Here is a 26,951-nt window from a genome sequence, read left to right as displayed (position 1 = left end):
CTCAACAGCTGGATCACCAGCCCTTGCAGATGGCATCAATGCCAGCACTAACAGCAGCAAGGAATTATTTGCCATCATCAAAGATGTCACTGGACATTCTACCACATCCATCGACATCACCAAGACCTATTCAACGAGCTCTCAGAATTCTTCACTGGACATTCTACCACATCCATCGACATCACCAAGACCTATGCAACGAGCTCTCAGAATTCTTCTATACCAAAATGACCTCCATATAGAGCATCTTTAACCCTCAAATGGGCAACATCAGTGTTGCAACTCAACTTTCCATTGTGGCCGAAAAACAAACCCTGACCTTGTGGCCCACCATCACCACCATCAAAATTGCTGCTACCATAAAGACCATCGGTTTGGGTGCCCCACCTGACCCTGGTCCCCACATTGCCCTCACAAAATCACTCCTACCGATCAGCAAAGCAGTAACATCAGTTCTCAGTGCCTCCATCGAATCAGCTTCATGCCCAGACACCTAGAAACATGCCACTGCATGCCCCAGCTCTAGAAACTATCCACTGACCCACTCACACTTTCCAATTACAGACCAGTCTCTCACCTACTATACCCGGCAAAAGCCATAGAGAAACTAATCAACTGAAGCTTCTCCGACCCCCTCAGCAACCACCAGCTCCATGAACCTATGCAGTCTGGGTTCAGGCCCCACCACAGTACAGAAACAACACTCATCTCCAACACATATAAAATCTCGATGATCCTTGATGGAGGAGACAGGGCAGCACTCATTCTGCTGCACTTCTGTGTAGCATTTGACATAGTTTAACATTCCATCCTAATCTGGCGTCTGCATGAGATTGGCATCCACGGACCTGCTTTCTGGTGGATCTGCTTCTTCTTCATGGATAGAATACAAGTTGTCAGCTTAACACCTGACTCCTCGAAAGCCCATAACCTCATCTGTGGAGTGCTTTAAAGGTCATTGCTTAGCCTCACTATCTTCAACGCATGCATGATCCTTCTAGAAAACGTCACCTGTGCACACGACACCAGCATCCTCTCCTAGCCCGACAGCGTGATACTCACACTCTCCCTTTCGGATAAGACCCCAAACACAAGAAACAAGTTCACTGCCTGCGTGCCCGAAGTCCCTAATTAGATAAAACTCAGCTGTCTCAAGCTCAACACTGACAAGACAGAACTTCAACTTGTGGCCGGCTGAACTCAGACCCACACCTAGCACCCACGGTCGGAACCTTGGAATAATCATCAACAGCAAACTTGACGTAACTGCACAAGTCAATGCCGACACTGTATCCTTCTTCCACACAGTGAAGATCTCCAAATGGCTCCCTGGCAACACTAGAAAAACTGACTCAGGCCCTAGTCACCAGCAAGTTGTACTACGGGAACACTCTCTATGCCGGGATCACCCAGCAACTCACTAGAAGACTGCAAACCATCCAGAACTCAGCAGCCAGACCTATCCTCAACCTACCACACAGAACTTGTATCACACCACACCTCAGGGAGTTCCACTGGCTCATGGTACACAAACGTGCTCCATTTCAAACTCCTCACACACATATTCAAGGCATTACACAACTTAGGCCCCACCTACCTGAACAGTCACACCTCCTTTCACCAAACACCCAGATATGCCCGGTCCGCAGGAACTCTACTCCCACACAACCCATGCATACGCAGAACCAGGTCAGGAGGTCAGGTGTTTGTTCTTCGACATCATTCCTAAAGCTTGGAATGGCTTCTCACGCCATATCATTTGTTTCCTCTTCCCTTCTTAAATTCCACAAGAAGCAGGAATCAGAACACCGGCTTTTCAATTACCCAACTCACAATAGGCAGAGGTAGGCACACACAACTGCTCAGCCCAGTATACACTTGAGGTGATAGTGCGCTTTACAAATACGCATAAGAAGTCCACTTGTTTTTACGTTTTAATAAAAGAAGCTGAGCGCAACACTTCTTCCTCTGTCATTATTAAAAATGCTATCATGACATTTTGACTTAAGAAGCGATGTGCTGCATTTTTTTTCTCCTACTTTTAGAAGAAAGAAGGATGTTTATTTTAAATAATTTTTTTAAAGCAGTAGCTCGTTTTTGTTTTTCAGTCTGATGTTCCAAGGAAATTGAGTTGCACACTGGTCTCTAAATTAGAACTATCTAGAAGGCTGCACCCTAAACAGCTGAAAGCAGGGTCCTGCAAGCACGCCCCCTGAGACTGGGCCCTGGCCTTTCTGTGGGCATAGTAAACGGATCTCGTATCAAAAAGACTGGAGAAGCCGGGGGCAGAGTGTGCGGGTGCCCAGTGTACTTTCGGAATCACTAGCGCTACAGGCCAAAGGTCATGGCATGTGGCTATAATACGTTCTGACAGCTCTATCTGCGCTGGGAACCAGGACGCAGTCGTAGGTCGTGATTCAGCTGAAGAAAGGGGGAAGGGGGCTTTATTGAGCTCAGAACTCACGTCACTCCTGCCACACCGGAAGTAAACAGTGCAAACAGGAGGACTAATGCATATTACTCACACTATTATGTATTTATTACACTTTTAGAATGAGATCACGTTAGTTCTGCTGCATCATATTCTGTATTGATTCTAATATAATTTACACCATGGCATGTCCATAGTTGGTCACATATGGAGAGATCCTGCGAGCTAGACACGTGGCTCTGCAGAAAGACCAGCACTTTTGATAGTAATTGAATTTCATGTTCCATGGCAATTTAGGAGTGAATGTTGGCTGTATGGCAGTACTTGGAGTACTACTACATCAGAATACCATTACAGGGAATCTAAGTATAGTATGGAGGCAGAACTGTGGGGTGACCAGATTTTCAGAACCAAAAAAAACCAGGATATTATAAGGACACAAAAGTAAGATTATAATTATAGCTGCCTACGACGAAGTGTACAATAACACAAAGACTAGAGATACTGATAGTTATATTCGAATTTTCTACTTATAGCGATACCCATTGCAGGACACTAGACAGTCATTTTTGTGGAAACCACGGAGGACATTAAAAGAAAATAATTGGATCCATATTAAATTTTTATATGCCGTATAAAAACATAGAAACACCCAAGGCGAGACAGGGTTAGGGTTGTGAAACTTGGAAATAGGTGATATAGTGGTGCTAGCTTGCCTGATTTGCTCTATGCAGACTTCTAATTCTTGTTTTTATAGTTGCGTCTGATTTGCAGATCACAAATGAAAGTTTTTTCAATTGTTTTGAAAATGGCACATGCACAAAGCTGAGTCATGCTAACGCATGCTATGTGGCATGCTACATGTCGAGCTCAGCTACCACCCCTTCTTTGTGAATGAAGTTGTGGGAATGGAGTAGGTATATTCAGTAAAGCGCTGCCTGTCTTTCGATCACTCTGTAACAGGCTGCAATACTGACCTTTTCCCACTTCCAGTGAGCTGCATCATCACAACAGAGGGTCAAGATCTATGAGCAACATTTCAAGGAGGGCAAACAACGTGATTGTCTTCCAAAGGTGTATCAGGCAGTGTGAATTATGTGTGTAAAGACTGCCTCTCCACCCTTCATCGTCCTCATAACTGCATTCACAAACGTGGGAGCTCTGGAACAAATGTGGAATCATCGGGGGAGAGTTAAGTACAACAGCGGTATTGTGTCTCTGGGTGCCAGAAAACTAGAAGGGGTAGTGCTAGGGATGGAGTAGAAAATGCAGAAGTGGTCTCCTGGATTTATTTTGTCATTTTTCTGGAGGTGAGGGGGCTACACAAGAGCTACCTGGTGCTGTACTGACTGGTCTGGATTAGTGGCACTTGTTGATGGCCCAGTCACTAAAGGGAGCTTAGAAGCTGAGAGAACGCTCAACACAATTTGTTAATGTTTTTACACCAGACTGCCTCTTCAGAACAACTTCACAGAATAATGCAGCAGAACATGTGGAAGAAGGGTATCTACCTGTGTTAGAATTACCAGTATTATTTAGAATCGCAGGTCTCCATCTTTTTCACTGAGGAAGCCTACAGTAGCTTGCGTAAATTACAAACACTCTTACACTTTGATCGGAACCGTGCAGACCTTGTTGGGCTCTTTTTGGAAGAAGAAAAGCTCTGTAATTTCAAAGCACTTATTTTCCCATGTGTTGGTAAAATATTTTGTAGGCGCTACAGAAAGGATATGTTTGGGATTTTCTTCCATATAAGTCAGAAGAAAGAAAGAAATAGGTGTTTCAAATGAATCCACACTTGATGTTAGAGCACATCAGTATTCATTAATACAGTCTAGACTTATATTGGCTGTCTCCTCCCTGTCCAGATTAGGGAAGGGTTACACTTCACAGGTACACTGATCCCACTAAAAAGGTTCTATTCCAACACCACCATCAGCATGCGCCACAATAGATAATACCGTAGTCCAAATAATGCCTTATGCAGGGGTGATGTCTTACCATTGAAGCTCTACATCTCAGCTCCAGTCTCACAAAAAAGTAGCCCTTTACAGGACTTTTCAGTCAAGCATCAAACGTATTAAGCGACACATGCTAAAATTAAACATGCCCACTATTAGAGCCACATATCAACACAGACAGGGGCAAGAACTGCCCTCACTAACAGGATCTTGCCTCAATACAGGCTGAGTGAGCGATATCTTCGATGAGAGTTACCACCATCTCTCAGAAGTGAGAGACCAGCATAAATACAGTGAGAGACACCTGCAGGGATGTGACCTTGAAACCCTTAAAGCACCATGATTCAGGGACTCATACATGGCACCTGGTGCTAGACCACTAGTTCCTAGTAGTCCTAATGAGTGTGCATTGCCCCAGAATTCTCTGCCCATGGTCTCAGGCTGTGTGTCATACTTACAGTTACTCTTTTTTCTTCCCTCTCGCCCACCCTTTCTCTCTGCATCTTTTCCTAGACGACCCTGCTCTGTGCTTTTCTCTCTTTTAGGGTGTGTTGGACCTGGCATCCTTAGTGTTGTTTCCCTTAACTTTTTGACTCTGATCTCCCGTTTTTCGGACTCATTTTTGCTGGATTCCTAGGATTCAGTGCATTTTAAAGCTGCTGATCAGTGCTAAAGTGCAGGTGCTCTGTACTCTAAACCATGGTAACATTGACTTAACCACAATAGGCATATTGCATTTACTTATGAGACTCTACTAAAGTGTACTATATGTGCCCGGGTCTTGTAAATTAAAAGCTACTAATGGGCCTGCAGCACTGATTGTGCCACCCACTGCAGTAGCCTCTCAAACATGTCTCAGGCCTGCCACTGCAGAGCATTTGTGTGCAGTTTTAAACTGCCATTTCGACCAGGCAAGTGCACCTACCTTTACATTTGCTTTCCCCCTTGGTAAGATCTATCTCTCACATAGTTTAACAATGGGTTGCCTTGAAACATCTTTTAAGTGTAATTTCACATTGGGAAGAGATAGAAATGTGGAGTGTTGTGCCTCTGGACTCACAATTTAAAATTGTAGTCTGAAAATGCCACTTTTAGAAAGTTGACATTTTCTTACTTTAACCATTCTGTGTTTTTGCCTGTCTCTGAATACATGTCTAGGATAGATGACAGTTGGGGTTTGTGCATTCCCTCTATACAGTCACACACAAAGGGACTTGGGTGTGATATTTGCATCCTGAAGGCCCATCACCTGGCTGATGGGTCTTCCTTTGCTAGAAGGGAGGCAGGAGCTGACACCTACACCTGAATAGGGCTGTTGCTCTCCTCACACAAAGGGTTGCGTATCCCCCTTTAGAGTGTCTGAAGCCAGGGATAGAAGGGAAGGGACCCTGTGATCTTCAAAGGCCTCTTTTGAAGTCTCCCTCACTTCAAAGACACATTTTGATATAAGAATTGGCCCCAAACCCTAAAAAATCAGTTCACTTTCACGTCCTGCAGAGGCTCTGCCAAGAAGAGGAGCTGTGCTGCCAGGAGGGACTACCACTTTGCTAACTGCTCTGTTGTGCCGGCCTGCTGCCTGCTGAACACTGTGCTGCTAGGAGGGACTGCCACTTTGCAACTTGCTCTGCTGTGTTGGCCTGCTGCCTCCTATAGTGAGAAGGACTACTCCTACTCTACAACCTCAAAGAAAATTTCAAGTGACTCCAAGGGCTTGTTGGCTTGTCCCTTAGAAATCTCAGGGCAATCAAAGATTTCCACTGTGCACCACTGCTGTGGGACTCTGCCTATTGTGAGTCTGGCAGTAGTGCATCTCATCCAGGAGCTGTGTGTCTAACCGCTCTGTGTGCGTGACAGCGCCTGTTGAGCATTTTCCAGCAATTTTCAGGTCAGTGTGAGTGAGCCTGTCTCATTGTTCACTCAGCGTGTATCGAGTGCTTTCCAGCATTTCAGAAGTCAACATGTGTCAGTGATCTTTGCCTACCTGCTCAGCGCATGCTAATCACTTTCTAGCATTAAACAAGTCAGCACGGGTGAGTGCTCCTTTGGTTATCAACTCACCTCTGTGCCCCGGTCCAATTGCTGAGACTTAGGTCATCTTCATGCAGCCGTCCAGACATGACGAGGTACTCTGAGTGCAGGAGTGGTGCAGACTGCTTAGCCTTCATGTGCGCATTTGCTCAGCGAGGCCCCACACTGCGGATCTGGGCTGGCTGTTGTGTGTTTCTGTTCCGCATTGGCTTTCTGATCCTGAGGGGTTGGGGAAGCCAAGATCAACTGTAAATCATTCTGGTTGGGACACTGCATCAGAACTGTAATTGGGAGTGCTCTTTCCAGCACTCCACTAAGGAGACCTTACCGTAATTCCCTTAAAGGGAACGCCTCCATCTTTTTGAGCATTGTGATTCTCAATGCTACACTTGAAACGTGATAACTTACGCAATGTAATTGTTTTTTTTGTTGTTCTGGTCTTATTTTAAACAGATAAATAAGCTCTATTTTTCTACACTGGTGTGTAGTTGTTTTGCTGTGTTTTCACTGTGTTACTGTACATTAAGTGTTGCACAAATATGTTACACATTGCCTCTTAGGTTCAGCCTGACTCCTTTGAGCCAAGCTACTAGAGGGTGAGCACAGGTTAATTTTGGGCGTGTATCTGACTCACTCTGACTTAGATTGTGGTCCCTAATTGTAAAGGGTGTATATCTACAAACTACCATATTTCTTACAGGGCTTCAGTGGCAGACATTGGCACTGTAAAAATAACACATGATGGGCGGAATGCTGACAAATGCAAACATTCACCCCATTCACAAAGATCTGGGTTTAATCCATCATTTTTCTGCTCACTATGCCTCCCCAGTTTGGGCCCAGCCATTTGCAAATCAGTCTTGACCCTGTTCCTCATGGGTACAGTCCAGCCCGAACTACCAAGCCAGGTCCTCCCTGGACAGGAAACAAGCATCCTATGACCGGATTCAGGGCATCACCCTGAATCAGCTAGGCTAGGCTGGCTTGAATCTAGTGGCGCAGTGAGCACAGGACCCACGTCTGGGCACACCCTTCCCACTTGGGCCGACAATCGCAAAATGAGCAAATGATGAATGGAATGCTGACTTTGGCACTGGGCACTTATGCTGTGGAACTCAGCTGGGTTCATCTTGGCAGATGTTTTCCCCAGTTATCCAGTCAGCATACTCCTCACATCTGACTGTTATTGTTCATAGACTACAGCTTTTGAGTAATGTCTTCCTCCAGACACCACAAAGTCTCTGAGTTTAGCTACTCATAACACTCAGCCCTCTCTGTGTGACTGCCTGCTTGATGTCTCCAAGGCTTTCTCTGGAACAACAGCACTCACTCAATATCTCCTAATGTACCTCAATGCACAGATATATAATTAAAATCCAAGTGTGTGACTCTCCCACCAAACATATATTCAGGGTTTCAGGTACCTACAGCCTTTCAGTGTCTGTTTATAACCTAGAAATGTGGCCCACCTGCAACCTGCAGTTCGCTTTGCTACTCAGAACCTCTATAGTCATGAAGACAGGCTAACTTCTACCTTTACTTGACACTGGAGTTTTCTTACAACCATGGGTCTTCCCAGCCCCCAACCACTTGCTTGAAAAGGCAACCATTCTTCAACGCATCCATGCCTACCACCCGCCAGCTGTGTATCTTGCTCTGTACTTTGTACCACATAGCCTAGTCCTGCTCACCAGAAGCCCTCAGACCTAATGGGCTTACAGCATAATAAAATGTTAAGACACCCTTTTCAGGAGCGAAAATACAGAAATTCTTTCAAATGAATCACAAAAAATGACGCCCCAAACCGTGTACCAAAGCCCTTCAGTCTGTGCTTTAAGAAGATGGCCCCACTTTCCATGTTTTTCAGTGATTTTTGGCCACTGAGTTGTTTGACTGGCCCCACCTTTGGTCACTGATTTGATCCAAAAGGGGTATATCTCTCACATCATGCAATTGGTTGTTCGATGTAACATCTGCTGCTTAGGGTGTGGTTATTTTATGATGCTTAAGGAACGATTTTACAGCTGAAAACTATACTTAGTCATCACACTTTTTATCCCATCCACTTTTTTTTATGTCATACATGCATAGAATACAAAAAGCAATCATCTTTTATGTTTTTGTTTCCACTGAAAGGCATTCTGGATCAATGTGCAACAACAATCAGCAATTGCTGGGGACTCCAGAACACTTTCCTCTAAAGGTAGAGGAAGAACCCTTTGGCATCCCTAGCAGCCAGTCCGATCATCTGTGCTACTGCTGAGATTCAGAGCATATGACGTCTCCCTTAAATGTTGGTGCTAGGCGGCAGTCCCAAGTTGGGCTACTGCATGGAGAGAGCAGAAATTCACTATTTCTTTAAAAATATGGGGCAGTTCTACTCTCCCCCATTCACGCAACACAGCGCAGCAACTTTACTTGGTGTGATGTGTGAAGTCTTTGAAAATCTGGCCCTTGGTGTGTTCTGCATTTTGTGAAATCCAGTCAGTATAGCTTCTAACTGAAAATACAAGCTTGAGCTATTGGCATTGTCGATGCTTTTTCCGAGAGCAAGCGCATAAATTCATTCAAGCACAACAGTAATCAGAGGCGGATCTTTTATTGTTCGCTGCCATACTGGACAGCACAGGTACAACTGGTTTATCTGAGAAACCAAGGCATAGAGGAGACCAGCCACATGGTTAAATTAATGATTACACATGACAACATATAAAACACCAAAACTTCAATAAGCAACAATGCAGAAAATCAGGAAAAGTACATGGTGTCTGGATTGTAAAATTGAGTTCTCTTGCCTAACCAGTGGATCTAGCTCATAAACTATTCTAATACTAAATATAAAATCTGAAAAAGGTTAGCAAACTGGACTTCAGTAAAGGATTCTGTCTAAGAGAGGTATGGTGGCATAAAGCCACATAGAAAATATGAAGTCTGTACCTCTATAGGTCTGCTCTGAGCAAGGGGCAGAGAGTCTAAGGCCCTCATTATGAACAGGGCCGTTCAGCCCGCCATGCCGGCAGTGGCGGCCAAAGCCGCCAGCCGGCATGGCGGGCCGAACTACCATATACAGTCACCCACCACCAGGCTCCTGCTGTCAGGCAGCCTGGTGGCAGGATGAAACACCATCCGCCAGGGTAGCAGCGCTACCCTGCGGATAATGTTTCATTTTCTGCCAACCTTTTCCTGGCGGGATATCGTGCCAGGAAAAGGCTGGTGGAGGGGGGGCCCTGGGGCACCCCTGTGGGCCCCTGCACTGCCCATGCTCTTTGCAATGCACTTTGCATGGGCAGTGCAGGGGCCCCGGTGCAGAGCCCCGTCGCACAGGTCGCTGCCCGATTTTTGGGCAGTGATCTGCGCGACGGGTGCTACTGCACCTGCCGCACAGAGGCATTGACGCCGGCTCCATCTGGAGCTGCCGTCAATGTCCCGGCCAAGCTTTTCTGTTAGCCGGCGGGCGGAAACCTGGTTTCCGCCCACCGGCTCACAGAAAAGTTCATAATGTGGCCGGCGGGGTTCTGGGGTCGCTGGCGGTCAGTGTTTTGACCGCCAGCATGAACACGGCGGTTGTTTCCGCCGTGTTCACAATGACCACCTAAATCTCTCACCAGCTAAACCACACTTAAATCTTAGTTTTTACAGGTGTGATGACATCTTGACAAAAACTCTCATTTGAAAAACAAAACTGCAAGTCAATTTGAATTATCAATTTAGTCTTCTCAAGCCTTCAACACCCGACCTTGATACACCCTTGCATTCAGGAATCTCAACAGCTATAGCTGCCAATGCCAGGATACTCCTTTTGTTCTGTAGCGTTTCTCTCAGACCCTCTTATCTCTCATGCACAACAAGCTGCTTGTTAATTTCAGCACCTGCAGCTTTGGAAAAACAAGCGTTCATGTTGAAGATTAGAGCATAGAAAAAAAAGAATGCAGCCTTCACTCTGACCAACAAGAATAAACACGAATATACTTTTAGTTCATATATGTTTTATGTGTCTAACTTGTTAAATATAAACTTATTCTAAGGAATAACATTTCTAAAATACTATACAATTGACATTCTTATAGCAGAGCATTAATGTGGCATACATAAACATTAACTTTCATTGTGCACTTTTAGTCATATATTTCAGTGAACCATGTTTAACAATTTATTTTACGCGTTACAGAAAGAAAAATAACCACCCTTTCTTCTCACCTTTTAGGAGGGATAATGGCACAGCCAGGTTATGCTCCTTCAGTATCTTTGCTGTAGACCACATACCCTACTTTGGTAACACACTTTTTCTTAACACTCCAACACTTAAAAGCCATTGCTGCCTTCTTACTTGAGAATTTACTGAGGTTTCACCACTTTATGCCAAAGCAAATTAACTAACTTTGGGCCTGATTTAAATATTGATCGGTTGTAATCGAAATCCTGTAGGATATAATGGGATTTAGATTTCGGTGGATGGGATATTCATCACTGTTGTGAAAGGTTACTAGTCTTCCAATATCTAAATTATGTCTTCTGTGTTACACCTTCCATCGATCAGGGAGAACCACAGAACGTGCTTTAAATATCACCCAAGCAAATATTTTGGTCCCTTAACAAGCTACGTTTGACTTTCCTTTCTTCTTTCTGGCTGTCAGTTCCACCCTCTTCATTCTACTTACAAGCCCTGCATCCGAGCTCACTAATTCAAGGTAGTCTCTTTTCTGTAAGTCTTTGGATCCTTGCCATTTCAGATAGGGAACTACAGAACACTTCTTTCTGTTCAGAAAAAAATGCAATGAAAATGTCTTTATTAAGGCAATTTGACATACCAATATACTCACATGGCAGCTTGCAATGCCTTAACCTGGTTATTGTGTTAATTATTTGCTATTATTTGTTTATTTTATATTGTTTTGTGTAAGTTTTTCCATTAGTTATTCCACTTTTTGACACTTTATTTGACTTCAGCATTAACCGCTGTATGCATTAATAAAATGATTGTTCTCTTCACTCCCAACGCAACTCTTCTTATTAACATGGGGCTGAACTGGCATTGTGCCAAGTCACCAGGCTGGCACTGGGAGGCATCTGGCATTAATAATGCTTATTTATATATTGACTGAAGTGTACAGTGCCACTGTTCTCTTGCTACATTCACACCTTGGCTATTTGGCTTTGGAGATGAAATACTTCTCCCTTAGCCTGTCCTTTGTGCATCATGCGGAAACCTTGCAATACGTACATGCAACTGCCACCTTACAAATTGTAGTTTGTGCAGAAGATAATAGGTAAAGCTTGGTATCAGCTCCAACTATTATATTTGAACGTCTTATAGACTTTGAGTCAAATGTTCCAAATACAAAATAATATTTAATTTATCTCAGTCTAAATTGCTGAGTGGATTTCATTTTTATACTTCATTATGCCGCCGGTGTTTAAGGTCCTAATCACACAGATGAGAGGTAGGTGATTTTGACGGCTGTGCCCAGGCCTGGTTACAGGTGTGAGTTTCATTTCACATCTCTATTTTCTTTTCAGGCTTTCTTTTCCCACACTCCTTGGTGCCTTCATGTCTTTTCTTTCGCAAGAGTCGTGAGCAGTGGTGGATGGTGGAGGCATAAGAGGGGGCAAACAATTCTGTCATTTTGACGTCACTGAGACGTTGTGCATTCCTTTAGTGTCAACACCAGATCTCTCAATCATGGCTCGTTATAAACCCTGTTTATAACGAGCCATGACTGAGAGCTCTGGAGTTGAGGTTCAAGGCAGTGCGAGTTTCTCACAGTGCCTGTCAGTTGGTCATAACATTAAAAGCAAATCATGTACTTTCCCACTGAGGCACAGGTTTTCTCCAGTTGGGGAGCATGTGTCTCTGAACCAGCACCCTTAACCACTGCAGACGCTTTTCTTATGCTGCTTATTATGTTAAGCAACACGAGGAAAGCGCCAGGATTGGTTTAGGTGTGCTGGCTTGATGCTTCCTCAGGCACTGCTCCACCCAGCTGTCTAAGACAGCTCATGTTGCATTTTAAACTTAAGTTTAAAGTGCACATGTCACTTTGGTCAGCTGTCTTGTGACGACAAGCCAGACATGCACACTTTAAACTTAAGTGCCCACCACTTGTCCCTGCTGCTGTCACTGAGCAACAGTGATCCTTACCTGACGCTCGGCAGTAGTGAAAAATAAAATGGTATTAAATTAATTTTAATTACATTTTATTGTTTGACTCTGCAGTGTTTTATTCAGTGGGGCGACGCTCCTCAGCCCTAATAGAGGAGCCGCTGATGGTTGTGAGGTGTGTCATATTGGTGCAGGGGATCTGGGTTTGTAACCAGTAAGAGTATTTGTTGATCTCATACACCTCCAAACTTCAAGAAAGGATTTTGCCACCTTGAATTTTGTAGGATGTGCACCATGAAATGCCCTCAACAATAAGGTGAGCCTCAAAGCGCTTAGTCAATACTACACTGTTGCGAAAGGAGTTGTGTGTGCATTGGGGCAGCTGGGTTCAAGGGTACAGACAAAAGGCAAGTGTCTCTTATTTAAATTCATTTTAATTCATGAATGGTGGAAAGGAAAATAGGAAATGGATGAATTTTTTTTTTTTAAACTTTTTTTTTGCTTAAGGAATGACAAATTCCTCTTTGACATTATGGGAATTGTCCCAGGAATTCAAGAGACAATATTCTGTACAGACTCTCGAGAACATTGGAGACTTTGGGCCTGATTTAGAGTTCGACAGAGTTTTGCCCATCAAGCCCTCAGTCCACCCTCATCATTTGGAGATGGTCAAACCATAAGAAGTCTGTTGATGGAGCCCCAGTTGGCTCCCTTGATAGAATACTTCTTTGGCGGCCTGACAGAGTAGGGGCCCTCGGACTAATGACATTAAACCGTCCTTCCTATTTAGGGTGGACATTTTAATGTTTTTTCCTGTCAGTAAGCACTAGGAAAAATCTGCTGGAGCAGGGCAAAAGAAAACTATAACTCCCAGGGTGCGGTGGTAACTAGTTTTTTTTCTTTTTCAGAAACAAACTTTTTCTTTGGGAGTTTGTTTCTGAAAAAAACAAAAAAGTCAGAAGTTTAGTGGACGGCAATCAAAACAGATGGCAGCCGTCCTCCAATCTTTCAATAGTTTGAAATGAATTGCCATGATGGTGGTTCCCTTCAACGTACAGAGATGACTGCTGGGCCAGGGGTCATCTTTAAATTTGTTGGGCCAAATAAGTCGAGATTGTAAATTAATGTCCGACAGACAATGCTGTGTCTGTAAATCTCCAAATCTAGCCCTTGGTCACTTGAGGGAAGACTAAAACTACCATTGAAAGCAATGAAGCATGTCGTTTAAGTCTAGAACTGCATGGGCTGAAAGGTTCTGGACGAAAGCAAGCAGGATGATCACAGAAAGGAGACAAGCTATGTGATGTAGTTGTGGGAGGAATTTGAGATTACTGGAGTGTAAAGTTGCTGAGTCAATGACTTTGTAACTTCACATCACTTTTTACATACTTTCTAGCTTTGTAAAGTGCAAAGCTGCCAAAATTTGAAAAATAAATCAGCAATAAAATAGGACCCTGTTGTACAGTGAGAAATCATCTTTTCTGCTCCCAAGGGCTTCACCTGGTCGAGCATTTCCCCTCAGCCAATCAGGGCAAAGGAGAAAACGCCCGCTGGGCAGCCAGTTCCTTTGAACCTAATATCCTCCCTCCTCCTTACTGTGACATCCAGTAACAGGGAATATGAACCTAGGAAAGTTAAACAGCATCTCCGACGAAGTCGGGAAACTTTGCTCACCATCACAAATGTTGTCGTTTTATTGATTTGCGGGTATCGTTTATACTTTGCACACGTACAGTTCAGAACTGCTGCCTAGTTTGCAGGGAGCTGCCTACAGATAAACTAAATTAGACTGAGCTCACGAGATCCAGATCTGAGCACCCAGAAGAACCACTATTGATAAAGCCAACAGGTATGGCTTTAATATGCTGCCTTGCAACCACAGGCATGCACAAAAGCACACTTGTGAGAAAGTGTTCGTATGCGTTAGCCCAGTGAAACCAGGCATATGCCTTTTTTTCAGGAAGTCCCAAAATAAATAATGTTTTACCAATTGTTGCCGCTCTCTAAGTTACATCATGTAATTGATGGCCACTGAAATGCCAGCAAATTAATTTATTCAGAAGGCAAATGGTTTATTTTTTCCCCTTTAATGTGTAACATCAGAAACAGAGTACTTTTTAAGTAAATACAGTTTAAAAAGCAAGTTCTGTTTTGCTGCAGTGGAGAAACGATTGGTGATAGATTTGTTAAACGGAACGTCGTGTCAGTGTGTTTGTTTTTGGATGGAAAAGTCTGCATTGTAATAAAGATGTGTGACTCGAAGTCATTAGTTGAGTTTTTTCTAAGACAGGCCTATGATTTTTGGAGTGACGGTTTGGAAATCAGTGTCCTTATAATTTCACCTCTTTTCAGAGACTCTTCTCTAGATTAACTATGGATAGACAATAGTATCAGATGGTGTCATACATGAAGCAGGCCTCTTTTACATGTCATCTGCAATTGCACAGGCACTGCACAGTAAAAATAAACAGTGCATGAGCCATGTGCCTTCTCATACATATTCACCACATGTGGTATATCTGAGAGGGGCGCACACCTAGTGACAGCCGGGTATGGCATGTGAGCTCATAGTGCAAGAGGCAAAGACCAAAAGCTAGGGGCGGGGAGGTGGGCGGGAGGACTTGCTTTGTCCTTGTGTGATGCAAGTCATCGCAAGACACCACAAGTCCTTATTTGGGATTTACTAAACCATGCACAGCCACTTTGACTACATTTTTGTGGTTTTGTACATGCAAAGTAATGCAGTGCATAGCTCTGCCTTATGTTACTTTGCATCAGGGTGGCGTTCCGTGGGTAGAGCATGGGCATTCCCATGCATCCACCCATGGATTTAGATGCAATCCCAGATTTACTAAGGTCATTAAACCTCAGATTGCCCCCAAATCCTGCACAACAACAGTCCTGCTCCTAATGCAGGCACCTGCAGGGTGCCTGCTTTGGTGCTAGACAGCTTGAGTGCGCCACTGCAAGGAGGAAACAGACTTGCCCCATATCTTAGTAGAAATTGTGTATTTCTGCTCCCTCTGCTTTATGCAACGCAGCCCATCAACTTTGCATGCTGGCCTGTGTTGCGTGAATTGTTAATAAATATGCCCCTGGATATCCCAAAGCCCAACAGAAAACACCTTTAATGAAAGGAGGTTCATTTTTCACTCACAAGGTGGGGGAGGATGGTAGAAACTTCTGTTTTGCCTGTATTTATGCGTATCCATATCCGTGACGCATAGAAGCAAAGTCCTTCAGATGACAATTGGGCCTTTTGCACTATTTCAGATTTGGTTCCCCAAAGGTTCTTCTTGTGCATTCGTAGAGACTGACTCATATGGCTTGTTTTTAATTATTTGCATTATTTGTTATAAACACAACACCTATGTGGCTCAACTTACCATCACATGAGAGTTGTCATCATCTTTGCATACATTTTTGGTATACTACAAATGGATCCTCTAAACTCCGTTTGTAACTGTCCAACTGAAATTTCCACAAAGGTATAAACATGTAAATATATAAAGTAGAGGATTTTGAGACATCTTCAGTAGAGGTACCACTCCATCAGGGTCGGATTTAGAAGGTGGGCAGTCAAGCATTGGGCAATGGGCTGGTGCCTCTGTGACCCCTGTGGGGGGCCTCTGCAAACTGGCCGACAGTACCTTACTGTCTGCCCCGGTCCCCCGTTTTACCATGCAGCCAAACTGAGGCTGGGGCAAGGTGGTGCTGTGGCCTTTGGGGCATTCTCACCTTGACCCCTGCCTCATGTGGCTGGCCCAGCCCAGAAGCAGTGTGTTTCCCTGCCCCCTGCCCCGCTGGACCACCATGTTTTTGCTGTTCTCACCTAAGTCCCCCTGCAGTAGCAGCAGCAGCTGTATGCTTTTCTTGAGCCCCTCCCCTAATAGGCCACCGCCCTGAGGGGAGTATGGGTGTGTGTTAACATAGGCCTCGCTGTTAGGCCACCTTTCCAGGAAGCAAAAAAAACCTGGGATGAAGCATTACACTCAGAGCTGCCAACTTTAGTGCTGGGGAACTAAGGTACAAGACTCGGCGTCCGGTCAATAGCATGTGATCCTGGGCAAATCACTTAGGGGGTCATTCTAACTCCCCAGAGTTCCCCCCTCCAGAATACTGCACCGCGGTCGGAGGACCGCTGCGGGTATTCTGTGTTTCCCGTTGGGCTGGCGGGCGACCGCCAGAAGGCCGCCCGCCAGCCCAGCGGGAAACCCCCTTCCCACGAGGAAGCCGGCGGAGTGGGAAGGTGCGACGGGTGCTGTTGCACCCGTCGCGTATTTCAGTGTCTGCTGAGCAGACACTGAAATACTTTGTGGGGCCCTCTTACGTGGGCCCCTGCAGTGCCCATGCCATTGGCATGGGCACTGCAGGGGCCCCCAGGGGCCCCACGACACCCCATACCGCCATCCTGTTCCTGGCGGGCGAACCGCCAGGAACAGGATGGAGGTATGGGGTGTCTGAATCCCCATGGCGGCGCAGCAAGCTGCGCCGCCATGGAGGATTCAGCAGGGCAGCGGAAAACCGGCGGGAGACCGCCGGTTTTCCTGTTCTGACCGCGGACAAAGCGCCGCGGTCAGAATGCCCTGCGGGGCACCGCCAGCCTGTTGGCGGTGCTCCCGCGACCGCCGGGGTCAGAATGACCCCCTTAATGTCCCTGGGCCTAAAATTAAAATGAGTGTTACATTGTGTATTGTAACTGGTGCTCATGTAAATTGCTCTAGTGGCATTGGGAGGAGTTCACATTGCATAGAAAGCTACAAAAATATAACAAAAAAATAACTGGCCAGATTTTCCAAAGGGCGAACATGATAAAAGAGGATTCTTTATATATAAACGTCCCCGTTTCTTTTACTATAGCTTTTCTCCTCGCCCGCTAAAATGCAGTGCTTCTAGTTATACTTGCTCTATAAACTTAAAAATGTTTAATTTACAGAACATTAAAAAAAAAAAAAAATAGTCCAGTGAGACTAATCAAATGATGATCCATGGAATGGACGATCCGGGAATGTGGGCCACTTTTTTGGGACTGCCCGCGCCTAATTGTGATCACAAAACGACCCTGTGCTCCATCGTGAATGTTATCTTGATATGACTACAAATTTCTTCAGAAAGAGTAAACTTGACTTCTGTCATAAATATAGAATGCGAGAATCCATGGCAGTGTGTTAAGCTGCCCAGTGAACTCTCGAGACCTCTTCAGTTTCAAAAGGTTCTCTTGGTAGATGTACACTAATAACTACTGACAGATCTTTTTTACTCCCGGCACTAAGACACAGAGTTATGCAGACTGGAAAAAGGGTTGCCTTTTGAAGTGCAACTTCACATTCGTTGTTGACTCAAATGAGCAACGCTAAAAGAAAACAGATAATAAATAGCTTTGCTTTCTGTAATCGGAACATAATATAAAATATAAAGAATTATAGATGGATAACAGAAATAACAGGGATGTTTTACACCGAAGGATTCTGATTAACATCACCTAAACAAGGAGAGTGACGCTATAGCCTGGGCCACTGGAATTATGTAGATTTGCCGCATTTGCCACCCAATCCATCACCTGCCATTTTAACAAAATCAAATTTGTTTCTAGTTCAACAGTTACTGAAAATGCAGCGACACGTTGCAGTGTAGTAGAAAGCGCTTTGCAAAGCTAGACTGGTCACCTTTCTGTTGCTCATTACTATAGTTGGGTGTAAACCGGTACTAGTGAGATGCAACCAATACCCATACAGTGCTTCCAGGTTAAAAAAAAAAAGACAAAATAATTAAGTAATACTATTACAAAATGTGCCGCATTATGCCACATAACTTGGCTTTTCTTTCACATAATTTACTCAACCCTGCCGCATAATTTGGCCCACTCCTGCCTCATAATTCCAGTGGCCCTGGCTATAGTTGCTCATGATGTCTCTCAGAACACCAAAGTTATAAATCATCCTCCTTGGTCACTTTCAATCCATCTATACTTTTATGCTATGTAAAATCAACTGTCTGTGCTTCCAGATCGTAAACAGGGGCAGAGAAGAAATAGGGGTCCATAAAAGCATATTCTATCCTCACTGTCACAAATGTAAACTAAAATCTGGTCTCCTTCTTACCAATCCTGTCTCAAACTGTACATTCTGCTCTCCATTGACGAGCCAGTGCTTAACTGTCAGGCTCTCAGAGAGCCCAGTCAGAGCAACTTGGAAATCATTTTTGACGTAGCAATAGTTAAAACAACTTTATCCCCACTGTTGTTGGTACGTCATAACAGTGTATCACATTTTACCCATCTGTAATTGTATATTGGCTATGGCCCCGGCAAATCATCTGCCCTTCCTTTCAACATATATGCAGGGGCAGAGGAATAATGGGGACACCATACATATGCATTAAAAAAAATTAGTAAATAATAAAACCTTGGCTTCCTGCCACCACCCTCCGCGACGGTTGAGATACCTATAACCCTCACGCCGTCCCCTGACGTAAGAAATCAATACCTGGCCTCCTACCACCTGCCCTACACCTAAACTGAAAAAATGTTACCGAGTCTCCACCCAGCCAATACACCCCCCACCGCCACCCTTTGTGCGCTCTCATCCCCTCCAAGCTGAAAGTTGCACTCTCCAGAGAGTTGGCACCACACTGGTAGCTCTGTGAGAGCGGATGACAGCACAACTGCATAGCTTCTCTCAGCGAATAGAGACCCGCAATGACAGGGGAAAGGGCGGTTGGTAGAAGAACATGGTTGCCCGTGTTCTCCCATCTACCTCTGTTCGGTGGAGACCATGTAGGCCGGAGTCGGCAGATAAGACTGCCAACGTGACCTGGGGAGGCAGCGGAACAAAAGGAAAGGCAGTACATCACCCAGTGGCAACAACACTTTAGGGGATAACTAGATTCAGATCCGGCTGATCACGCTAATGGTTTTCTATTAAGGCCCTGCACATGTTTGCTGAAACACTCCGTGTCTAATGTTTCTATTTGTTCTCGTTCACTTTTGCAAGTTGATGTCCTAAAAGAGTAGAACTCAAAACATACTACATATTGAGGAGCTATGCTAGCTACCATTGATTCTGTTTCTGTTTCATTACAATTGTGTGAAGCAGTTTGAGTGTAATTCGAAAACCTCTTATTAACAGTTTACACTTTGGCCAGAAAAATTGTGATTTTTGGTGTCATAAAGACTTCTTTCAGAGCGGTGACCGTAGTATTGTGCACAATAAGTAGCCCAGACAGATCTAAGGAGGAAGAGGCAGTTATTCAGATGCGCACAGAAAGGGGCCCGAGAGGTAAAGTGGAAATGCTTTCAATTACGGGCCTGTGTGACGCAGCTCGAATTGCACACACCGCGCACTTAAACACGCACAGCTGCTGCTTCCAGATGGGGCGCCAGGCACAGCCAGCCCTCGAGAGCGCTCTTGAGCACCAAGGCCTCTGACTGCTCTAACTCCAGTTATCGACATCAGAAAATGATTTTTGTTAGTTGGCTCGAGCTGAAAATGGAAAGACTGTTATTTACACGAAGGCAGATGCGGTTAGGACACGCGGACATGACCTCCTCCCCATGCCATCGCTAAAAGGAGAATAGATAGTCAAGTGTCTCAGAAATAAATAGGAAGGATGTCACTGGGCAGTCAGATCATGAGATACATGCGAATGGCTAGAAAGTCATGAGTCTTGGCCCTGAGTGACCCATTCATCCTCACGCAGGCTCAACCAGAATTCTGTACTTCTATGGTCGTCCAAAAGTCAGCCATCTTGGTAAAGCAGGGGCATAGTTAAGAAAAGTGGCGCTGCAAACAGTGCAGCACCGTTTTACTTTTGCCCCTTAGTGCCCACCCTAACACCACCATGTGTGCACGGTATTTGAAATACGGCTCACCATGGCGGTAGTTAGGGGACTAACTTCAGAATGTTTTACGCTAGTCCGGCGCTTTGTAGGATTAGCATCAAAAATGTTGACGCTAATCATGCAGAGCACCCAGAGGCCCACTGTAACCAATGGAAGCTCAGATGACGCACGCTCTGAGTAGGTGTTAAAAGTGCCAAAAAAATGATGCAAAGAAATCTCTTAGATTTGTTTGCTCCAATTCCCCCCCCACCCACCCACGGGGGAACGCCCCCTGTGCATACATTATGCTTGATGCAGGCATAATGTAGCGCAAAGGTTTAAAAAGTGGCAAAATGCATGCATTGCAACACTTTGTAAATATGGCGTGGTGTTTTATGCCTTCTAACGCCACATTTGTAAAAAAAATGACGCTAATGTTGCATTACAATGGCGCTGGGGGCTCTTAAATATGCCTTTAAGGGGAAGATTAAGGAAAAGTGGCGCTGCACCTACTGCAGCACCACTTACCTTGCGCTCCTTAGTGCCCCCCTACCGCCAGCATGTGTTCAGCGTATTTAAAATATGGTGCACCATGGTGAAGGGTAGGGGGCAATATAGTCATTTTTTTATGCTATTGATGTACTCTGCAAGAGTAGCATCAACCTTTTGGCACTACTCCTGCAGAGTACATATGGGTCCATTGTAAATAATGGAAGCCCCCTTTTAACACCTGCTCTGAGCAGGCATTAAAAGTGCTGAAAAAAAATCTGTTAGATTTCCTTGTGACTTTTTTCAGCCACCCTAATGGGGGAATGCCCCCTTTGCATACGTTGTCTGGCGCAGGCATAATGTGGCGCAAGGGTTCACAAAGTGGTGTAGTGCATGCATGTCACCACTTTGTGAATATGGCGCGGGACAAATGCCACTTTAGCGCTGCCTTAGCGTAAAATAAATTACGCTATGGCGGCACTACAGTGGCTCTAGGGGTACATAAATATGCCCCTAAAGGTCCTTAACTGAGCATGTCTTTCTTTATGTTGCATTTATTTATTGGGAATCATAAACTGGAATGCACATGCTATACATACTGTGTAAAAAACTATGCACTGAAAATAGGGTTGGATGGCAAGACATAATTAGTGAGAGAGGGTGAACGAGACGTGACAAGACAATTGCTGTTGTTACAGTGAGCATTATACCCGAGAGCCAAGGGAGGTGCATTATAAAGTGGGAATAGAGGCTCATTCTTTATAAGGTAGGGATCAAAACGAGGATGCTAAGATGTAATTTCTTTTTTTTTCAGATATTCTCAACGATGCGCTCTTTGATGAAGATCATGATGAGATAGTCATCGTGAAGGATATTGACATGTTTTCGCTATGTGAACATCACCTGGTACCGTTTTTTGGCAAGGTAATGATTTCCATTCATTGTTCTCAATCAAACAGATTTTGAGGAAATTTCAAGGCACCCTGAATGGCTCATGTGACGTTCCCTACTTAGGCCTCATTACTAGTGGCTACTTAACTCTGAAAAGCAGTTATCAGCACCATCTAAATTAAGCAAAGTTTATTTTTATCTGCTGAAAGAAGCTAAAAACCTTGAGTGAAATTCCAGGACAAAATAAATGATTACCGGGAGAATATGACCTGGAATTGCCGACTCCCCAGTAATTCTACATTACTCCGTCTTCCTAAATCTAACTGATTATACAATAGTGTATAAGCTGATTTTAATAAATATAATATTAGCGTAACTCACTATCAACCCACACACCAGGTCTCTTTAAGAACACAAGCTGGCCTTAAAACATTGATAGATGTTGTAAGCCCTGTGTAGGATGAGATCCAATGTCATATATACACCTGAGTCTGACGCAGCTTTCCTGGCCTGCTACTGCAAATGTTTGTAAATTCCTAAAACTAATACGTCTGCACTTATGCATAGGAGCAGCCACGCCTGGCAAATTTTAAAAAAGGCGGGCCTTGGGGGGGGAATAAAACAAACAAAAAAAAGAATACATTAAAAAATACTTACCTGAACTTCACTGCCGCTCTCCACCAATCTCCTTTGCCCTGCAGGCTCCCAGCCTGCCCTGCTGCCAATCATGACTCTGCTCAAAGCAGCATTATGATTGGCTGAAGCGCACTGGCTGGGTGCCCCAACGCAGACTGGGAAGGCTCTCTCCAACTTGGGAACAAAGTGCGGGATTGGAGAGAGCCCTTGTGCGCATGTGTGTTTGGCTGGCACGAGACGACCCAAACATACAGGCGCTCTGAGGGGACTGCTCTGTGCACTCCCCTCACTGCTCGTCCCCCCATGGCTCCGCCTCCTTTAAAAATAAAATGATAATAAACAGTTTATTATCGTTTGATTTTTAAAGGTTTGCAGCTCCTGCTGCTGTTGGCAGTGGGGCAACGCCCCTCCGCCCTAGTGGAGGAGCTGCCCCTGCATAGGAGACCTTTCACAGTTGCAGATTTACTACGCTGTTTGTGAATTGGGCACTATTTATTCACTGTTCACTCAGAAGTCATGCATTCATATGCCAGCAAACTGATGATAGCATGGATGGGTGTGGTGTCTCTTAGACAACAGTGTACACAATATCCATAAGTAAATAAAATGCAGAACAGTATAAACAATGAACTGGGCTAAATAAATCCCATAGCTTTTTGTATCCTTGTCTGCAGTCATTATGCATATACCTGCATTGCATATACGTGCATTTGCCACCAAATTCTATGAGCCTGTTGCTGCATGTTGGTATTTTAAGCATATATTTTTGGAAAATATTTTGGTTTTTTTGTTAAAAATCAATGTCGGTGTTTTTATTCTGCAGGTTCACATTGGCTACATCCCAACAAAGAAGGTGGTGGGGTTGAGCAAGCTTGCACGGTGAGTTCCTTAATTGCCCACAATTTATTTGTCTGGATATTGCAACAATGAGTCCTTTGTGGCTTAAGATCAGCAATTAGTATTTCTGCTCTCATCCTAAGTATTAACCCATTCACTGCCAGGCCTTTCCCCCCTCAGGTGCTCGGCCTTTTTTCGGCTTTTTGGGACAGTTCGCGCTTGGGCCCTCATAACCTTTTTTCCACATAAGCTACCCATGCCAAATTTGCACCCTTTTTTTCCAACATCCTAGGGATTCTAGAGGTATCCAAAGTGTGTGGGTTCCCATGGAGGAGACCAAGAAATTAGGCAAAATACAGCCAAAATGTTGTTTGAAAAAAATGGGAAAAAAGGGCTGCAGAAGAAGGCTTGTGTTTTTTCCCCTAAAAATGGCATCAACAAAGCGTTTGCAGGGCTAAAATCACCATCTTCCCAGCTTTTAGGAACAGGCAGACTTGAATCAGAAAACCACATTTTTCAACACAATTTTGGCACTTTCCTGGGACATACCCCATTTTTACTATTTTTTGTGCTTTAGCCTTCTTCCACTTAGTGACAGAAATGGGTGTGAAACCAATCTGGATCCCAGACAGCTAAACATTTCTAAAAATTGAAATTGAGATAAAAAATACAGCAATTTTTCTCCACATTTTACTCTAACTTTTTCCTGCGATGTCAAATTTACAAAGGCAATATACAGTTACATATGTTGGACTCTTGTGGTTGTGGGGATAGGGCTTGTAGGTCCATCAAGAAGTCTAGGTACCCAGAGCCAATAAAGGAGCTGCACCTTGCAATGGGTTTTTATTGAATACTGGGCATAGAGTAATTTATTTGGTAAAATATAAAGAGTCAAAAATAGGTAGCAAGTAAACCTTTGTATTTCCAAAGTGGGCACAAGATAAGGTGTTGAGAAACAGTGGTTATTTGCACATCTCTGAATTCCGGGGTGCCAATACTAGCATGTGAATTGCAGGGCATTTCTTAAATAGATGTCTTTTTTACACACCGTCTTACATTTGGAAGGAAAACATGTAGAGAAAGACAAGGGGCAACAACACTTGTTCTGCTATTCTGTGTTCCCCAAATCTCCTGATAAAAATGTTACCTCACTTGTGTGGGTAGGTCTAATGCCCGCGACAGGAAATGCAACATGGACACATCACATTTTTACATTGAAATCTGACGTGTTTTTTGGAAAGTGCCTATCCGTGGATTTTGGACTCTAGCTCAGCCGGCACCTAGGGAAACCTACCAAACCTGTGCATTTTTCAAAACTAGACACCTAGGGGAATCCAGGATGGGGTGACTTGTGGGGCTTTCACCAGGTTCTATTACCCAGGATCCTTTGCAAACCTCAAAATGTAGCAAAAAAACACAACACGTTTTCTTCAAATTTTGGTGATGGAAAGTTGTGGAATCTAAGAGGAGCCACAAATTTCCTTCCACCCAGCATTCCACCAAGTCTCCCGATAAAAAAGGTACCTCACTTGTGTGGGTAGGCATAGTGCCCGCGACAGTAAATGCTCCAAAACACAACATGGACACATCACATTTTTCCAAAGAAACCGACCTGTTTTTTGCAAAATGCTTTGCTGTGGATATTTGCCTCCAGCTCAGCGGGCACCTAGGGAAACCTACCAAACTTGTTCAGTTTTGAAAACTAGACACCTAGGGTAATCCAAGATGGGGTGACTTGTGGGGCTCTCCCCAGATTCTATTACCTAGAATCCTTTGCAAACCTCAAAGTTTTGCAAAAAAACACCTTCCCCCCATACTTTGGCATTGGAAAGATCTGGAATCTGAGGGGAGCCACAAACTTCCTTCTACCCAGCGTTCACCCAAGTCTCAAAATAGAAATGGTACCTCAATTGTGTCGGTAGGATTAGTGCCCACGAAAGGAAATGCCTCAAAACACAAGGCGGACACATCACATTTTCCTAAAGAAAACTGATCTCTTTTTTGCAAAGTGCCTAGCTGTGGATTTTGGCCTCTAGCTCACCCGGCACCTAGGGAAACCTACCAAACATAGGCATTTTTTAAACCTATCACCCTGGGGAATCCAGGATGGGGTGACTTGTGGGAGTCTCACCAGGTTCTATTATCCAGAATCCTTTGCAAACCTCAAAATTTGACCCAAAAGAAACACTTTTTTCTTCACATTTTGGTGATGTAAAGTTCTGGAATCTAAGAGGAGCCACAAATGTCCTTCCACCCAGCATTCCCCTAAGTCACCCAATAAAAATGGTACCTCACTTGTGTGGGTAGGCCTAGTGCCCGCAACAGGAAAAAACACAACATGGACACATCAAATTTTGACAAACCTGTTTTTTTGCAAAGTGCCTAGCTGTGGATTTTGGCCTCTACCTCATCAGGCACTTAAGAAAACCTAGCAAACCTGGACATTTCTGAAAACTAGACACCTAGGGGAATTCAGAATGATGCGACTTGTGGAGTTCTCACCAGGTTCTGTTGCCCAGAATCTTTTACAAACCTCAAAAAGTTGCCAAAAAAAAAAAACTTTTTCTTCATATTTTTGTGATGAAAAGTTCTGGAATCTAAGAGGAGCCACAAATTTCCTTCCACAGAGCATTCCCACCAAGTCTCCCAATAAAAATGTTATCTCACTTGTGTGGGTAGGCCTAGTGCCTGGGACAGGAAACGCTTCAAAACACATCATGGACACATCAAAATGTTCTATTACAAAACTACCTGTTTTTGTAAGGGGGGCACCTGCAATTTTGTTCCGCGGTGCAGTGGTCCTCTATGGAAACCTACCAAACCCAGACATTTTTGAAAACTAGACACCCGATGGAGTCCAGGGGGGTGTGGCTTGCATGGATCCCCAACATTTTCTTACCCAGACTCCTCTGCAAACCTTAAAATCTAGCTAAAAATAATCACATTTTCCACATTTTTCTTTGTAGGAGCACTGTGCCTGTACACATTTCTTACCACCCAATGTTCCCCTCAGTCTGCCGATAAAAATGATACATCAAATAAAAAATCCCTATTAGTGCCTTCACAACACATAATTGCAGACTATGCTTGAACACGTTGGCCCAGATTTAAGAACGCCTTGTGCCTCCTTGCACCACATTAGCGTAATGTTTTATGATGCTAATGTGGCTTAACGAGGCCGAATTTGTCACACCAGATTTACAAAGTGGAGCATTGCATGCATTGTGCCACTTTGTAACCTCTTGTGCCACATTATGCCTGCGCCAGGCATAATGTATGCAAGGGGGACCGCAAAAATGGCACAGTAGAATCTATAAGATTCCACTGCAACATTTTTACAGTCTATTTTTAATGCCTGGACAGAGCAGGCATTAAAAGGGGGCACACCATTATTCTTAATGGGTCCCTATGTACTTTGCAGGATTAGCACCAAATCCTGCAATGTACAATAGCGTCAAAAATTATGACGCTATTGTCTCTAACCTGCGCCATCAAGTGCCCTGTGTTGAATATGGTGCACACATGGTGGCATCAGGGAGGTGCAAGAAACGTGGCGCTACATATAATACAGCACCACTTTTCTTAAATTTGGGCCTTTGTTTCCATACCTCTTTGGAGGTCTAGGTAATGCTTGCACCACTCTCCCCGTTAGAGAAGTAGTTCTTATTTGGGTCAGTTTATCCAAAATTGAGGAGGCATTGTTTGGCTTGCACAGGTATCCTGGAGAGTTGTGAATGTACAAACTATATTAATTATTTT

At 44.2% G+C, this 26,951-nt stretch overlaps 1 protein-coding gene across 1 annotated transcript in view; it reads left to right on the top strand.

Moving 5' to 3' along the window:
• Positions 1-26,951, top strand: part of LOC138295622 (GTP cyclohydrolase 1-like) — a 51,441-nt gene that overhangs the window by 5,491 nt on the left and 18,999 nt on the right. Inside the window, exons 2-3 of the mRNA XM_069234023.1 lie at positions 21,643-21,752; positions 23,179-23,234. Of these exons, the coding sequence (XP_069090124.1) occupies positions 21,643-21,752; positions 23,179-23,234 (166 nt within the window). The remainder of the gene's footprint in view (positions 1-21,642; positions 21,753-23,178; positions 23,235-26,951) is intronic.

The sequence above is a fragment of the Pleurodeles waltl genome, chromosome 5, assembly GCF_031143425.1.
Source record: "Pleurodeles waltl isolate 20211129_DDA chromosome 5, aPleWal1.hap1.20221129, whole genome shotgun sequence".
NCBI classification, from domain to species: Eukaryota; Metazoa; Chordata; class Amphibia; order Caudata; family Salamandridae; genus Pleurodeles; species Pleurodeles waltl.
Note: the sequence above shows the minus strand (reverse complement) of the source record. Positions and strands in the feature narration are given on the sequence as shown.